The sequence below is a fragment of the Macrobrachium nipponense genome, chromosome 31 (genome assembly GCF_015104395.2).
Source record: "Macrobrachium nipponense isolate FS-2020 chromosome 31, ASM1510439v2, whole genome shotgun sequence".
Taxonomy (NCBI): Eukaryota; Metazoa; Arthropoda; class Malacostraca; order Decapoda; family Palaemonidae; genus Macrobrachium; species Macrobrachium nipponense.
The window spans coordinates 43,579,889-43,598,164 of record NC_061093.1 but is presented as its reverse complement, the minus strand read 5'-3'; the positions used below and the strand labels follow the sequence as shown (position 1 = coordinate 43,598,164).

The window sequence follows — 18,276 nt, the reverse complement described above, 5'->3', positions numbered from 1 at the left end:
TCGTCAGTACACCGTCAAGCTTAACGGGAGCGGCAGGCTGTCAAAAAGAAACAGACGACACCTGAGAGTCATCGCTCCGCCCTCTGGCACGCCCATGTCCCAGCACGAGTCCTCCGCAAACCATACCCCGACAGAACAGGGGACACGCACCACACAGGAGCCCAACGTCGTTGATAGGCCCAGAAGAGCCGCTGGTAAACCCAAGTGGCTCAAAGACTTTGTAGAGTGATGTTATTACCTTTTGTATGCAATTGCATCAGGAATTGATATTTCTTTTCAGAGAATTTATGTATTTTATTTCGTTTTTGTGTATGCATCGAGAAGTTAGCTTTAATTTTTTGTTTCTTCTCTTGTCTCATTGATCTAAGGGCATTTTTCCCTTTTATTTTTTTTGTCATGTATAAGAATGTTCTTGAGGGGGGATGTACGATATGTTTTGTATTTTTCCCCTTTTTATTTTTGCCATGTATAAGTATATTCTTGAGGGGGGGATGTACGATATGTTCTTCGGCCATGCGCTGCCGAGCATGCATCCGTTATTGGCAATTCTGTATACGCTGTTGCGAGTCAGTTGGCTCCCGAGTATCCTGTAATAAAGTCCAGTCTCCAGGACGTTGTGTCATTGCAAACCTAACACACAGAAAGTAAACCATAAAAGGAGATGAAACGAAAAGAAGAAAAGTAAGAAGCAGAGAATAACACATAGTAACTAGAACCCGAACCGAAAAGGAGCAAGTTTTCTGTCGTAAAGCTGGGTGTACGCGATGCAATGCTCTGAGTCTATCTAGTTCGGTTTACTGCTCTGGCGGGAACTCGCGCGAGAAACTGCACCATGTGCACGGTTGTAGCATGCGAATTTAAACTTGCAAATAGAATCGAACAAATTCAGAGCGAGTTTAAAGGCTACAGGTGATTACTGAAATATCTACACACATTCTTGCACTCTGTTTATAATAAGTTTAAACATATTCTCGCAAGCTGTCCTGCGGACGCCTTTCAAGCGGGATGTTCATTTGTTTGGTTTGAAGTACAGCCTTCCACAGGGATGAGTCCCTCTCTGGCGGGCCCTTGTACGTTTTCTAAATGAGTTGCTTCTTGTATTTTACAATTGTCTTTTAGTGTTTTCTCATCAGTAATTTAAAGAGTATCTCGAGGAGGAATAGCATCGCGTACGCCGAGCTGAAAGCATCACAGCAAACCAAGATATATAATAACCACAGCAGACACGAAGAGTCAATTTAACATAAACATCGGAGATTTCTCAGACGAATTCCTCAGTGATAAACAGGAACGACATCGATGACTCCTCGCTTGTCCCCGTTCATCTTCATGGATAGTTTGGGGTTGCCGCTGTTGACCTTGGGCTGACCTCGCTTGTAATACAGGACCTCAATGGCCAGCGCTATCATTGCCAGTGCTAGGCCGATCAATGTCGCTATGAAGACTCCGCCTATTGTGATGGGGAGATAAAAGAAAATGAAAGTCTCTTCTCCTGATGGACATTATGCCATGACATATGTTTATGAGTTTGTGAAATTTTTATTTGGATAGGACTGGTTTTCGTATAATTTGCGTATACATTGTACATATATTATTCTGCAAGGAAAAAAAAAAACTTAAATACAAAAGGCCATAAACATCTAAATATAAATAGTATGAAGCAACACCTTCTTTCCTTTTTTAAACGAGACCAATTTCCCTGCCAAATCTGGTATCTGACTTGCTACTTGAGGCCTTTCCAGGTACGCTGAGGGACGCAGTCCTAATTAAATATTCAGTACTAACATCAATCCGTCGTGAAATCGTGGAAATTTCAACAAATTCTATGCAACTTTAAAAATTTCGATTGAATATTCATCAGCAAGTTGATTACTTTTTTAAAATTTTATAATTTTGCACAGACTGTGCTAACCTGAATTACCCAAACACAACAATGAACCAGTCCAAAGGTCAGAGTGGTGCCGATTTGAGTGATAAGTCCTATTCATGTCACTGAACTGGAAAAGGACAGCTGTTACATATTTATAATATTCAAGAAAAGGCATATAAAACAAGTTTGAAAGTGGTCACAGGCGGAAAAAACAAGACGTGATGAATCTGAAGTTACGTAGAGCACAACGAAGTATTGCATTGGCATCATGCAAGCATACTGGCTACTGTTCCCGAGAGCATAATGAAAGTATTTTATCTAAAGTAAAGTAGGTTCATGAAACCCATTATACTTTGCTACGTAACCAACAAAACACAGACTCCCCATACACTGTATATAAGGGGATAACAAGAAAACAAGTACTGCAAATATTTTTATGGAAAAACGAAAACCGAGTTTGAATTCACAGGAATGAAAAAAGGTGGTTGAAGTCTAAGACTCATTTCTACTTTACCCTGCGACAGAAAGAAAATAGCATTGCTCAAATGAAATGAAACAACTAAAAGAAACATGCAGATTATATATGAAAAAACCTACGAACCAGTATCTGTTATCAGTCTTAAATTCTTGTTCAACCTCTATTGTCCCCATTAGAGATGACAAAATTCTGATCAGTGTTAAATAACTACAAAATGTTCACAGAAACTTCTGCAGGATCAAAACCTGCCTCAGAATAAATCACTCGGCCTACAACTAGGGTGATCATGACTTAGCTACAGGCCGGAACCAAAGCCCTCGTAAAAATAAGTGCAATAGGAATTTCCAAACGGTCAATGAGGGCACGTCCTTTTTCATATATCATTCTCAAATACAATTAGCAACAGGCTGGAACCAAAGCCTTCGTAGAAATAAGTGCAATGGTATTTCCAAAACGGTCAATGAGGGTACGTCCTTTTTCATATATCATTCTCAAATGCAAAGATAAGTGTCGATGCAGAAAATTGTTGCAAAAACAAAAACAAGACGAAAAAAAAAACCTTTTTCCTCTTTTGCATTTACTCAGTAACATCTCTACTCCAAGAGCCAGCAAACCAAGGACTATGCCAGTGATGGACACTATGAACACGCCACCTGGAAGTAACAAGCAGATCTGATTCTAGATTCACTGACGATCACAATTCATTCCCTTTTTCAAAGTTCGACTGAAGTGACTCCTCGCTACATTCTACCGTCATCTTCACCATAACGACTCATACTCTCATGTAATTACAGGGAAAAATGTCTCTGCCGTTCTGATTCAGGAAACGAAAAGAACTTTATATTGTTGCGGGCTGCTCTATGAGCAAGAGTCAGTGCTGGCATAATCAATAACAACTACTTTATATTGTATACGTAAGATGAATTTAAAAATATCGATCTGTTTGCGTTGTCTTGGCCTAAAAAATACGGTTTAACAGAAATACCATACATTCCAAAATTGCCATTAACGTATTAGGAAACTAAAACAAATTCGCCTTGGAAATTATTTCGATATATCAATAAAAATTATGCTGATAAAAGTGCTGTGAAAAATAGGCCCAAACTTATAAGTAGACATTTTTTTATGATGAGAAGCTAGTGTCAATAATTTTCACAATTTAAAAAATATTGTTATACTAGATAATTTTGATTCAAAAGGCTAGGGTAATCAAGCTGTAAGAAGACATTGTAAACTGATCTTAAGGAGACAATCAATGAATACTCCAATAAAAATAAAGCATAATTTTGGCCCTTAAAAAGCTCCGCGAACGTACAAAAAGCTTGACTTTGCAAACGCCCTAACTTTACGATTACCTTTATACAGGATATGTGACACGACACTCTTCAGGTCACAAGACCTACGTGAAAAAAAACTATTTTTCAAAACGCTGTTGACCATCATCAAGTTACCCTGTCCCATTTAGTATGCATCAAATCATTCCTCTCATTTAATAACAGGCAGAACTAGAAACAACTAACATAAAGAATTAACATGGATTCTGGCTTCTGGTTTCCACTCGTCTAGAACAAGAGACAAAATGTGACCTTCTTAAGCGAAATAAGTACAACTATCCATAGTCATCCCAAAGGTCTGCTCATGATTCAGTTAATGACACCTGTAAGTGAAACTAGCACTTGAAGAGATTATGCTAATGTAGTTTATGATGAATTTAGAAACTGTATCCATGAAATGTAGTTGTCAAAGTAATGCAATAATGATAAAATTGCTCTAATACTTCCACGGTTTTGTGTAAGGCTTATAGCCAGTTTGGAGGGTAAACTCATACCGATTGGCAACAGTGCTCGGCCATTTTTCGCTATAAATGAGAATCAGCCAAGCTGAATTCCAGACTAAGTCAAGGAGCTTCGAGATTCAACGAGACTATAACCGAGACGACTCACCCAAACTCTGAAGAGTGATGCCCTCGGAGTCATTCTCGTTGGGGCAAGCACTGCGGGCCGAAGCATTCCAGAACTCAGCCGACAGCACCTCGAAGTAGCGCTCCTTCTGCAGCTCCAGGATTCTTTTGGAAGGAGAAACGTTACAATAATGATAAAGTTACTCGCTTAACGAGATGCAAATGGGACACAAGAGAGCCAGTCATTCAGCTCAGGGAGATGGGAAAGACGAGCAACTCGGCCTAGGGTTCTTTACAACTCGGCCTAGGGTTCTTTACTTAGCTGTGAGTTAATCACGTCATATCGAGGAATATAATTAGCCAGGGCAGAAATAAATTTTAATTACACATGAAGACAGATAATTACAATTAACAGTATATATCTTCTCAGCCTAATCCTCAGTCAGGGTTGCTTTTTTTAATGGGCGTTTTCCCTCTGCCTCTAACGCTCACGGAATGGACAATTTCATGATTTGTTTTGAATAACCTATTTAGGAGGAAGTAACGGAAAAAACCGCTGACTCGTACGAGACCACCCCGAAAAATTGTATCCAGTCTGAACTCAAGTTCCAGTGATTTGCTCATTCCATGGTTTGGTCACAGCTGGAACGAAACTCTTTGAAAATTGTGTGGCCCTGAACTTTTCTAAAAAGACTGATATAATTAAATATACGTCGAAGACTACAGGACAGATGATGTAAAATGGGGGTAACTTATTTTAAATGGGGATAATTTATCTAGCAGCATACTTACGCCCTACTGATTTCATCTTGCAGATGGCTTCCTTGTTGCACTGCAATGGCGTAAGGCTGTTCGGCAAAGGCCTCTCCAACTTCCGTCAGCAGGCAACTGTGATAGACTTTGTAGCGGATCTCTGAAGCATCGTGGATGAAGGCAAACTGACCCTTTTCGTTGTCCAGGACCTTTCAAAACAAGCGAGGCTAATCAGTAAAGCCTGAATTTTTCAAATAATAATAATAGTAATACTGTTGTATAAAATGGCAGAATTCAGCAATATAATCTTGAATATTATCTTTTCTATTTTTATTATTACTCGCTTTTCTAGTTTGGCGAGTAATAAGCGAGTAATAAGAAAAATAGAAAAGATAATATATATAATGATTTCGCTGAACTCTGCCATTTTATTCAACAGAATTTGTTTAATACAGGATCTTCTTCCAAATCCTAATAATAATAATAATAATAATAATTAAAATAATAATAATAATAATAATAATAATAATAATATTTCGGAAGGAGACCCTCTCGTAGACATGTTTTGTTAAAAATAACTGCTGCTTCAGCACTATTAATCTTATAAAGAGTCTTCTCTATCTTTCTGATGACGGCTTTCTCGTTGTTGCTTAGACTGGCGAGCAACGCACCAAAGGGCATGGTCAAATTCGGTTGAGTCATTTGATTTATTATTGCTTATACAATTCTCTCTCTCTCTCTCTCTCTCTCTCTCTCTCTCTCTAACGCGACGTTTCCTCCTGATCGACAGGACATTATCAAGCGATAACTGCTGAGGGACTGAATTCCAGTGGCGAGTCCTTCTCCTTTTATCGTGGTGTTGCGAGCTCTCCAGTACGGTCAGAGCACTTCTCCGGTAGGTCGAGTTTTTATTGGTTCCCGGGAAGGTGACTCATACGGCGGGCGTTGACTAGTCTTGCAGACCTTCTCAGGTAGGGGGTATCACCGGGAGCCTCTTGATTGGCTTCTACCTGCGTGACGTCACCCCTGGTATTGTTCTCATGTCTGGTGTTCGTTCCATGCGCGCTGGTACTTTCGTTAGGGGAGAGGGGTGTGGCCTCCTCACACACGTCGGTATCAGGAACGCTTCTTGGGTGGTATTGAGGGGAGGCTTTTCTTCGAGGATGAGCAGCGCTTCTAGGAGACGCAGACGTCGTGGGTCAGGTGCTCTCCCGATGATCTTAGTATTCCTGACGATGTCGTCTCTCGTGATGTTTCTGCGGTGTACTGCAAGGGCGTGCTGCCTAATGGCGCCCTCCTGGGCGTGGCAGGAAATCCTTTTTGACAGGCGCATCGTCGTCATGCCGATGTAAATCCAGGGCATCCTTGGGCGGGGCATACGTATCGGTAGACGACGTTGGACTGCTTCAGGGGGTCTCCTGCCGGTGGGAGGGGTTGTTCTTCATCAGGAGGTCTTTCGTACGCCGATTCTTGTAGTAAATAATGAGGGACACTCTCTTTCCTTCCTCCATGGGGCGGACGTGTTCCTCTATTATTTTCTTCATGGCTGCTTCTTCTTCCTTGTATTGGTGGTGCATGAAGGCTTTATAGAAAAGTTTTGATATCCTCCGGGGGCGGAATGTTCCTTCTCTCTTCCTCCGTCATGTACACCACTTGTCAAGGGCGGCTCGAGTTTCTCGGTTTACGAGTTTGTTCGAGTACCCATTGTTAATTAGCATCTGGGGATGCTCGGTCGAGTTCGAGGTGTGTGTCCTGCCACGTCGAACAGTGCGAGAGGGCCCTCCTGACGAAGGCCCTGACGGTGGTGGTCTTGAACCGCGCAGGACACTCGCTATCACCATTCAGACAAAGTCCGAGGTTCGTAGCTTTGGTGTAAACGGTCGTCGCCAACTTCTGATTCGTCTTCGTGACAAGGACGTCGAGGAAGGGGAGCCGATCGTTGCTGCTGTACTCGACAGTGAAGTGAGTGCGCTGTTCTGCAGGAACTGCTGCCGAAGGGCTTCTACCTCATCCTCGCAGTCGGCTTGCACGAAGATGTCATCGATGTAGCGTGCGTATGTGCGGGGACATCTGTGTTGCGAGAAGACCCTTTCTTCCACTTCTCCCATGTAGAAGTTAGCGAAGAGGACTCCTAAGGGGGACCCCATCGCTACGCCGTCCTTCTGGCGGTACATCTGTCCTCGGTGGTGGGTGCAAAGGGGCTCTCTTCGTACAGATATCCAGCAGGGTTCTTAAGGAGTCTTCTGGGATGTTAGGGGGTCTCATATCGGGATTCCTATATACCCGCTCCATGATGATCCCTATCGTCTCGTCGACTGGGACGTTGGTGAATAGGGACTCAACGTCTAAGGACGCCATGGTTCCCGCACCGGGGGAGTCGCGGATCTTCTCCAAAAATTCCACCGATGAGGTGAGGCAGTACCTGGAGGGGATATAGGGGGTCAGAATTTTATTAAGGCGTTTGGCCAGAGCGTAAGTCGGGGCGGGTGTTTGGCTGATGATCGGACGTAGGGGGTTGCCTTCCTTGTGGGTCTTCACGTTCCCGTAAAGGTAGCCGAGGCTGTAGTCACCTTGGATGGGCGGGAGGTGTGTGGCATTCGTAGCGGCATTCACGGCTGCGATGACCCGGTTGGCGTCGCGTTTGATGTCTTCCGTAGGGTTCTTCGTAAGTCTCTCGAACTTAGAGACATCAGACAAGATGGCGTCGAGTTTCTCGAAGTACATGACGGAGGAAGAGAGAAGGAACATTCCGCCCCCGGAGGATATCAAACTTTTCTATAAAGCCTTCATGCACCACCAATACAAGGAAGAAGAAGCAGCCATGAAGAAAATAATAGAGGAACACGTCCGCCCCATGGAGGAAGGAAAGAGAGTGTCCCTCATTATTTACTACAAGAATCGGCGTACGAAAGACCTCCTGATGAAGAACAACCCCTCCCCACCGGCAGGAGACCCCCTGAAGCAGTCCAACGTCGTCTACCGATACGTATGCCCCGCCCAAGGATGCCCTGGGATTTACATCGGCATGACGACGATGCGCCTGTCAAAAAGGATTTCCTGCCACGCCCAGGAGGGCGCCATTAGGCAGCACGCCCTTGCAGTACACCGCAGAAACATCACGAGAGACCTAAAAACATCGTCAGGAATACTAAGATCATCGGGAGAGCACCTGACCCACGACGTCTGCGTCTCCTAGAAGCGCTGCTCATCCTCGAAGAAAAGCCTCCCCTCAATACCACCCAAGAAGCGTTCCTGATACCGACGTGTGTGAGGATGACCCACCCCTCTCCCCTAACGAAAGTACCAGCGCGCATGGAACGAACACCAGACATGAGAACAATACCAGGGGTGACGTCACGCAGGTAGAAGCCAATCAAGAGGCTCCCGGTGATACCCCCCCCTACCTGAGAAGGGTCTGTGCAAGACTAGTCAACGCCCGCCGTATGAGTCACCTTCCCAGGGAAACCAATAATAAAAACTCGACCTACCGGAGAAGTGCTCTGACCGTACTGGAGAGCTCGCAACACCACGATAAAAGGAGAAGGACTCGCCACTGGAATTCAGTCCCTCAGCAGTTATCGCTTGATAATGTCCTGTCGATCAGGAGAAACGCTCGTTAGTTTTTTAGAGAGAGAGAGAGAGAGAGAGAGAGAGAGAGAGAATTGTATAAGCAATAATAAATCAAATGAGTCAACCGAATTTGACCATGCCCTTTGGTGCGTTGCTCGCCAGTCTAAGCAACAACGAGAAAGCCGTCATCAGAAAGATAGAGAAGACTCTTTATAAGATTAATAGTGCTGAAGCAGCAGTTATTTTTAACAAAACATGTCTACGAGAGGGTCTCCTTCCGAATATACAAACATCAGGCTGCACGACCCACAGCAAGAAATGAAGAAAGGACCAGGGACTTCAGAACGTCCCTCCTACAGCGGCAACTACGGGCGGGAAGAAGACTGCCGATATGAAGACCCTGAAGGAGGAACATCACCGCCTGCGAGAAGAATGGGCGGAAATACGTGCTGAAGCTGTCCGCCCTGATCCTGATGACAATACCAGACACAACACCCCTGCAAGTGACCACCACCACCAACCAGACGACGAGCGGAGCGCGAGGCCTCCCACCTACGAGGACATTAACGCGCGCCTTGCCTACCTAAGCGAAGAAGACATGCGTAAACCATGGGTTAGGGGCGTAACCCGCAAGCTTGTCGCCCTCAACGGCGGTAAGCTACGCATTCAAGAAAAGACACAGAGGTATATTAACCTCACTCCATACCAGCCCACCCCTGAACAAAATGACATATTAAACCTCGGACTAAACTGCCACTTCATGTCAAAACCGAAGAAACACGAGAAACGCCTGGAGATTGAGATGCTCTAGACCGATTCAGCAGTTGGAAGCAAAGAAGATCCTAACAACGACGGACGCCCTTCAACCTCTTCTGCTAGCAGAGGCCCTTACGGACAGGGGGTCATACTCGGAGCGGTATCTACACCAAAGAGATGAAGGAGGCAGCCGCAGATCTGAAGAAGAAAGAAGACATCACCGTTAAGGCGTGCAGACAAGACAGCCGCGTCGTGCTCATCAGCACCTCGGAATACTTCGAGAAACTCGACGCCATCTTGTCTGATGTCTCTAAGTTCGAGAGACTTACGAAGAACCCTACGGAAGACATCAAACGCGACGCCAACCGGGTCATCGCAGCCGTGAATGCCGCTACGAATGCCACACACCTCCCGCCCATCCAAGGTGACTACAGCCTCGGCTACCTTTACGGGAACGTGAAGACCCACAAGGAAGGCAACCCCCTACGTCCGATCATCAGCCAAACACCCGCCCCGACTTACGCTCTGGCCAAACGCCTTAATAAAATTCTGACCCCCTATATCCCCTCCAGGTACTGCCTCACCTCATCGGTGGAATTTTTGGAGAAGATCCGCGACTCCCCGGTGCGGGAACCATGGCGTCCTTAGACGTTGAGTCCCTATTCACAACGTCCCAGTCGACGAGACGATAGGGATCATCATGGAGCGGGTATATAGGAATCCCGATATGAGACCCCCTAAACATCCCAGAAGACTCCTTAAGAACCCTGCTGGATATCTGTACGAAGAGAGCCCCTTTCACCACCCACCGAGGACAGATGTACCGCCAGAAGGACGGCGTAGCGATGGGGTCCCCCTTAGGAGTCCTCTTCGCTAACTTCTACATGGGAGAAGTGGAAGAAAGGGTCTTCTCGCAACACAGATGTCCCCGCACATACGCACGCTACATCGATGACATCTTCGTGCAAGCCGACTGCGAGGATGAGGTAGAAGCCCTTCGCAGCAGTTCCTGCAGAACAGCGCACTCAACTTCACTGTCGAGTACAGCAGCAACGATCGGCTCCCCTTCCTCGACGTCCTTGTCACGAAGACGAATCAGAAGTTGGCGACGACCGTTTACACCAAAGCTACGAACCTCGGACTTTGTCTGAATGGTGATAGCGAGTGTCCTGCGCGGTTCAAGACCACCACCGTCAGGGCCTTCGTCAGGAGGGCCCTCTCGCACTGTTTCGACGTGGCAGGACACACACCTCGAACTCGACCGAGCATCCCAGATGCTAATTAACAATGGGTACTCGAACAAACTCGTAAACCGAGAAAACTCGAGCCGCCCTTGACAAGTGGTACATGACGGAGGAAGAGAGAAGGAACATTCCGCCCCCGGAGGATATCAAACTTTTCTATAAAGCCTTCATGCACCACCAATACAAGGAAGAAGAAGCAGCCATGAAGAAAATAATAGAGGAACACGTCCGCCCCATGGGGAAGGAAGGAAAGAGAGTGTCCCTCATTATTTACTACAAGAATCGGCGTACGAAAGACCTCCTGATGAAGAACACCCCTCCCCACCGGCAGGAGACCCCCTGAAGCAGTCCAACGTCGTCTACCGATACGTATGCCCCGCCCAATGGATGCCCTGGGATTTACATCGGCATGACGACGATGCGCCTGTCAAAAAGGATTTCCTGCCACGCCCAGGAGGGCGCCATTAGGCAGCACGCCCTTGCAGTACACCGCAGAAACATCACGAGAGACGACATCGTCAGGAATACTAAGATCATCGGGAGAGCACCTGACCCACGACGTCTGCGTCCTCCTAGAAGCGCTGCTCATCCTCGAAGAAAAGCCTCCCCTCAATACCACCCAAGAAGCGTTCCTGATACCGACGTGTGTGAGGAGGACCACACCCCTCTCCCCTAACGAAAGTACCAGCGCGCATGGAACGAACACCAGACATGAGAACAATACCAGGGGTGACGTCACGCAGGTAGAAGCCAATCAAGAGGCTCCCGGTGATACCCCCTACCTGAAGAAGGTCTGCAAGACTAGTCAACGCCCGCCGTATGAGTCACCTTCCCGGGAACCAATAAAAACTCGACCTACCGGAGAAGTGCTCTGACCGTACTGGAGAGCTCGCAAACACCACGATAAAAGGAGAAGGACTCGCCACTGGAATTCAGTCCCTCAGCAGTTATCGCTTGATAATGTCCTGTCGATCAGGAGGAAACAACGTCGCGTTAGAGAGAGAGAGAGAGAGAGAGAGAGAGAGAGAGAGAATTGTATAAGCAATAATAAATCAAATGACTCAACCGAATTTGACCATGCCCTTTGGTGCGTTGCTCGCCATGTCTAAGCAACAACGAGAAAGCCGTCATCAGAAAGATAGAGAAGACTCTTTATAAGATTAATAGTGCTGAAGCAGCAGTTATTTTTAACAAAATAATAATAATAATAATAATAATAATAATAATAATAATAAGAGGTTACAAACGCCCATCAGGGGCAATTATTTAACTAAACATTATCTACAGTCTCTTCCAAATAGGCAAGAAGGCGATGAGCATTTTACTGAAATACTATTCATCTCATTGACACTTACAAACAACAAAAAGATGCCTCGTTCTTGAAAGACACAGGAATATTACCTTTTTGAATCCGTCCTCGGCTGTGGCCACAGGTCCCGTCTCGTCTATGACCTTCAGGATGTGAGTGTACTGCTCCTTAATGGGATAATCCCATACTCTGTACTTACTCTGGTCGCTCGTGCTGTTCAGGGTCAGCTCTTTCCATACCCTGGATTAAAAGCAGTCGATTAAATCGTGAATTTCGAGGGTAAAATATAAGACCAGATTCTCTTGGCTATGTAAGACTCAAATTGTCCCTAGAACTTAATTCGTAGAAAAATGAATTTCTAAAATGAATCGAGATGACTACAATGAAAAAAACGCATGAGCCTGTTGAAGCTTTCTATCTAACGCGATGCACAGAAAATAAGCTATGAATCCACAAGAATGTGAAACATCTTCATATAAGAAAGCTTCACTTTTATTGGAGGGGAATGGGGTTGTAAAAGAACATTCCTATTATTATTAACGAACCTGCACTATTAATCACGTCGTTACTATTACTGTTTAAACTTACACACGCGTTAGAAGAGAGGAAGACTGTATACAAGGCTTAGGGTAAATTGAACATGTTATTACATTCCCACAGTTGGAGGGGAACGAGAGAAGTACCACATTTGAATTAACACTGGATCACTAGTCACTGGGCAGAAAGATGTTACAATTCAAATTGTAGCTGTAACTAATAGATCCGACTGGCTGAGTAAGCACATTAATGCTGTATAATTTTAAGACAAGTTACATAACCGAATATAGAGAAATGTTACAAACTAAATCATACCAATTTAATTTAGTGTATTAAACTATGTATATATTGCATGCATCAATACCTCCAGTACTGTGCAGTTAACATTTCAGAGTGGACGAATATCATTGGCAATAGCTGGCCTCGGTTCGCCAGTAAACTTTTTATATTATTAAGATGTTGTGACCAACCTTACGAGTTCCAAAAAGAAATTTGCAACCACTGTAACAAAGCCAGAATGGTGATCTTATAAAATATTTTGTAGCGTCTAAACCATTTTATTGTTTTCAGCTTCGGCCTAGTAAGGCTGAACATCATCTGGAAAGCAGAAGCAAAATGTTGTATTGGAGAAAAGTTATATTCCATTATACTTTGCTCAAGTGGTACCTACACTTCCTTTTGTTCAGTTTCGAATATTTCTGCCATGCTGGAAATCATCCAAACTAAGTTTTTTTTTTTTTATGTTTTCAATATGCTCAGTGTGAAGTGCAACAATGAACGGTGCTTGACTAACACACATACCTTAGTGCTATTGCTTGAACATCTCAAATACAGAAGTTATGCAGTAAAGGTTGGTTAGAAATACGTTTCAGTGAATCTAAGGTAACTCACCTTTATATATATATATATATATATATATATAGATAGAGAGAGAGAGAGTGGAGAGAGGAATGAGAGAGAAGAAGAGAGAGAGGAAGATGCGAGAGAGAGAGAGAGAGAGACACTTACCGTGAGTTTTGTTCATTCTAAACCACATCTCTTGTAGTTAAAATAGTGAAATCAATATATATATATATATATATATATATATATATATATTATGATATACTATATATATATATATATATATATATATATATATATATATTATATATATATATATATATATATATCTATATATATATATATATATATATATATAATATATAAGCATCCCCAGCTTACAACAGGTTCAGCTTACGGCATTCCGAGGTTACGACGCTTTTCAATTATATTCATCAGAAATTATTTCCAGGTTTACAACGCATGTTCCTGGGTTACACTGCTTACGAAGCGGACCTGACGCAGTATTGTGACTCCAAAAATGCAAAATAATCAATATTTGAAGGTTTTATATAAAAAATGCAATAAAAAGGCAGTTTACATAGTTTTAAATACACCCAAAGCATTAAGAGTAAGGTTTTCTTAGGATTTTTGACGATTTTCCGGCTTACAACGATTTTCGTCTTACGACGAATCTCAAGAACGGAACCCCTGTCGTAAGCTGCGACTGCCTTACATACATACATATATATGTGTATATATATATATATATACACATACATATATGTATATATATATACATATATATATATACATATATATATATATATATATATATATATATATATAGATATATATACATGTATACACACATATAATGACCTCAAAAAAATATTTGTTCAATTCAACATTCATAAAAGGCACTTCAGAACTAGGGAATAAATACTGCGATTATTTAAAGCAATAATCATAGTCAAGCAAAAGCATTTAAACAATTGTTTAGCAGAGATTTCTTTAGATCGTTGGTGATAAAACAAGAAGCAAAAAGTCATGGAATTCTCGTCCTTGGAAAAATCATGCAGTCCAGAAGTGTCTTTCGTCAGACTTTGAACAAAAGAAAAAAAAAAGAACAAAAATCTGAAAGAAAATTGTTTGAATAAATGTAACAGTAACACTGCAATATATTAGGCAGTATGATCTAGATTCTTGACCACAAAGAACACTAATTACTCACATTCAAAGAAAGTTCATCCTTAGTCAAGAGACCCTTGACAATGGAAAATTTGTCGCCTATAGCGTTAAAAAATACACATAATTCCAAGGAAAGTATATTATTGTATCTGGAAGACTTCTCCTCGGCCATTACTGAAAAATTCCTCGGAACATATTTCCGTTTTCGTGAAAAAAGGATAAAATGCAACATATTCACTGTGTAGGATGTCAACATTGGTGTATGATACATTACATACGGACTCGGCACTGTGAACTGGAATGAAATGTAGAGCGACAAGACCAATGAAAGTTGTGAGACTGGATGGAAAGGCCTTCCATCGTGTGAAAACCGTATCCAAGACATCTTAGACTTAGACAGTAGTACATCAGTTGCAGAGACAACACCTATGTAACAAAACTTGGCGGCCAGTCCATCTTGGAGTTGCCAAGGCGGATAATAATTTGCCTCGATTTTCGTCTAGATAGCTTGCTTGAAGAGAGGTTAGGTTTCCCTTTTCTCCTGGATATATATAATCTACTTGATACTAATGTTTCCGGAAAATGACGCCACAAACAAGTTCCGGGTCAAAGCTTGCAAATTGATAACCGCACTGGGCAACTCCAAATGCCGCCACTACCTGAAGAGCTCCTCTTCCGCCGTGGCCATGTTGTTGAAGTATTCGTACACAGATGTGTTGTTGGTGGTTGTGAAGTTTATCTTGGCTTGTCGAGCTAAGGCCTCCAGTGACTGGACAGGAGACTGCAGGAAAGGGGGAATGTTTGCTCAGTGACCTAACCAATCCATCCTACTGTAGTAATCGGAGTGGGTTCAGTTTTCGCTACACTGTTCAAGGGTCCATGATACATTTTGAGATAGTACTCTGTCTTCATCTTTAATGAGTTCCTCTCACGTGTTCCCGCTTTCAAAAAAACTAGTATGCAGTCGGTATTGTCGGATAACTTTCAGAAATTCTTCAATACACACCATTCATGAGTACAAAAGAAGAATGGTGAAATGAGGAAAGTGTCATTTCAGGGTAAGAAAGGCATTAGTAAGGCGATTGCTACATATGTCTAATTTGTAAAGGTAGAAAGAGCGACTACACAGATATGACAAAACATAAACCATAAATTTGGGTAGGAAGAAAGAGCATTTTAATGATTAAACTAAGTACTATTAGTGAGGGAAAAAAGGAACGAATAAGCAGAAGTTACCAGTTATGTACAATAGTAAGGGTAAGAGGAGCACATAAACAGAAGTTAGCAAATAATATGTACAATTTATAAGAAAAATGATGGAGTAAACAACATCAGTCTACCCAACTGATTCTAATGCAGTCCCCTACACACCTAACACCAGTGCACCTATCGAACACATGATTACCCACAGAAATATCTCATATCCTATTCTAGATGAACAAAAGCAAATTTCTTGATAACAATGTACAACCCCAAAAAAATGTTTACTGGTCAAAAAATGGTAACTCAACAGAAACGCAAAATAAACATCAAGGGGAGACTAAATGGGTAAATAAACTTGCAAAGTAAAACTGCTAACTTACTGTTCTGAGCTCTGTGTTTAAATAGTTTTACTGATTCATAGGTTTATCTCGCTTCTAGAAAAGTATCTGGTCTCAACTACGTTGACTACGTAATGTTATATTATATTTACTACTTGAAAGTAAAGAATGAAATGTAAAATATAAAAGTGTAATTTTAACTAGAACATTTCGCAACTATACTCTGATTTTTTCCATCTGTCCATCCGCCTGTGGTGGTCGCGCATGGTAACACTGCGTCCCGGGCTTTAAAAGTTACGTTATGTGTAACTTTTAGGTAAATAAAGACATCTTGGTGTACATTTGTAACTGAAAAATATTTTAATAATTTACTGTATGCGAATTACACCGTTAATATTCGAAATAGGATATTATTTAAAGCCGGGACGCAGTGTTACCATGCGCATACACCACAGGCAGATGGACAGATGGAAAAAAACAGTTTAGATGATGTACCATAAGGATTGTGATCTTGGCCACTAGAAAGATTGTTTTCTTTAAGTATAACTTCTTTGAGGGCTGTCAAGCTTCAGTAATGCTGGAATATAAAAATGCCTTCACATGGACCCTGAATTCCAAGTCAATGCAACTTCATTCTAATCAAGAAAGTAATGTTTAAATATCTGAAATGTTACTCATTTGACAAGTTTATAGCAGCTTAGTGCACTTAAAAAAAAAAAAACTAAATGCTAAAAAAATCAAGTCACAAAAATGACTTACTGAACTCAAAAAGAGGTCCAAGAAATGATTAAAAATCAGTGTTCTCAAATAGCAAACATAAGCAACTTAGTTCTGCTCAAAAACGGGCAACAAAAAACACCAAAGATCAAAATGATTCAAGTAAATCACTGGAACTCCCAGAAGACATTCGCTGCAAAAAGAAAAAACAGAAAAAATCGGGTTATGATAACTGTCCTGCTTCTGCTACATTTCTAAGTCTACAAAACAAAGATTTCCACCACAGGTGTCGGTAGGTAAAATTAAAATGTCTGATGAAAGGGTGACAAATAAGGCAAAAGATGCTGAGAATGTCTAAGATCGTAGATAATTTCTTACTACGTTCCCTGCTCCGGTACTGCAGTATAGTATTACAGTAGGATTTAAATACGACTTTTGTGGGCATGCAAACAATTTAACGGAAATTATTTATACCGACGAATCTCGATCATTTATAGCATAGGTCACCATGCAAAAATCTTTTATGGTGAATTTAGCTTTATCAGATCACTCACGAATCCTGTAAACAAAACAAATGAAAATAAGAATGCTTTCAAATCCAAATGTACAGACAGAATACGTTCTACCGTTTTTTTCTGCTTTAAAGACACACAACTCAACGTCTATAGTCTCAAATTACGTGGATTGGGGGTTATGTAGTATCTGTCATTCACGAAGCTCTAGGGCGAAAACAGACAAATGAAATTATAGGTAATTTACAATTATTACTGGTTCATTCATTACTGTGAAATGATATTAATACTTCCGATGAAAATTGAAGAAAGCTAACATGAACGACAAATACTCTCCCAACAATTGCATTAACTGGCACCTGGTGGTCAAAACGGTTGCCAGACAGTGTTCTAAGGCAAATCCAATACGGTGTCCACAAAAAATAAAAAAACGAGTGGATTTATGAAAGCAACAACTTCAACGCTTTCTGAAACTCAGTGGCGCAATTCAGCGCCTCTCTAGAGTACCGATAGAGTTCTTCTTCTGCCGCCGCCATATTGGTGAAGTACTGTTCCGTAGACGTGGACTGGAGGACCGTATAGTTGATCTTGCTCTGGCCAGCCAATTCTTGCAAGGAACTCACTGGCGTCTGCAGATTACACATCAATTGACTTTTCTTTTCATTCACAACGCTAGATTTTTTTTTTCTCATGATGAGCAACATGCTACAGTGAAAATAGTCACCAAGTGACTACTCTAGGTACGAATATATATATATATATATATATATTATATATATATATATATATATATATATATATATATTGTGTGTGTGTATTATATTATATTATATAATATATAATATATATATATATATATATTGTGTGTGTGTGTGTGTGTATATATATATATTTATATATATATCTATATATATATATATATATATATATAATATATATATGTTTATAAATGCTTCGATCATTATTACCGCACCATGTATTAAGAGGGGAAGGAATGAAACTCCAAAAATGAAATTTAACAATCATATGTAAACATTTCCTGTTCGACGGCAGTTTGTCGTACCAATAAATCAGTC

The 18,276-nt window shown here is 41.8% G+C and overlaps 1 protein-coding gene across 4 annotated transcripts in view; it reads right to left on the bottom strand.

Annotated features, from left to right (window-relative positions):
- LOC135206930 (ionotropic receptor 25a-like) overlaps positions 1-18,276 on the bottom strand; it is a 57,553-nt gene continuing 39,277 nt past the window's right edge. For 3 of the 4 annotated variants that reach the window (XM_064238434.1, XM_064238432.1, XM_064238435.1), the window contains 5 exons: positions 17,708-17,829; positions 11,973-12,120; positions 5,041-5,210; positions 4,292-4,413; positions 1-1,450 (listed from right to left, as the gene is read on the bottom strand). In XM_064238434.1, coding sequence (XP_064094504.1) covers positions 1,275-1,450; positions 4,292-4,413; positions 5,041-5,210; positions 11,973-12,120; positions 17,708-17,829 — 738 coding nt within the window. In that variant the 3' untranslated portion in view covers positions 1-1,274. Of the gene's footprint in view, positions 1,451-4,291; positions 4,414-5,040; positions 5,211-11,972; positions 12,121-15,089; positions 15,212-17,707; positions 17,830-18,276 lie in introns of all 4 variants that reach the window. The other variant, XM_064238433.1, reaches the window with a different exon arrangement.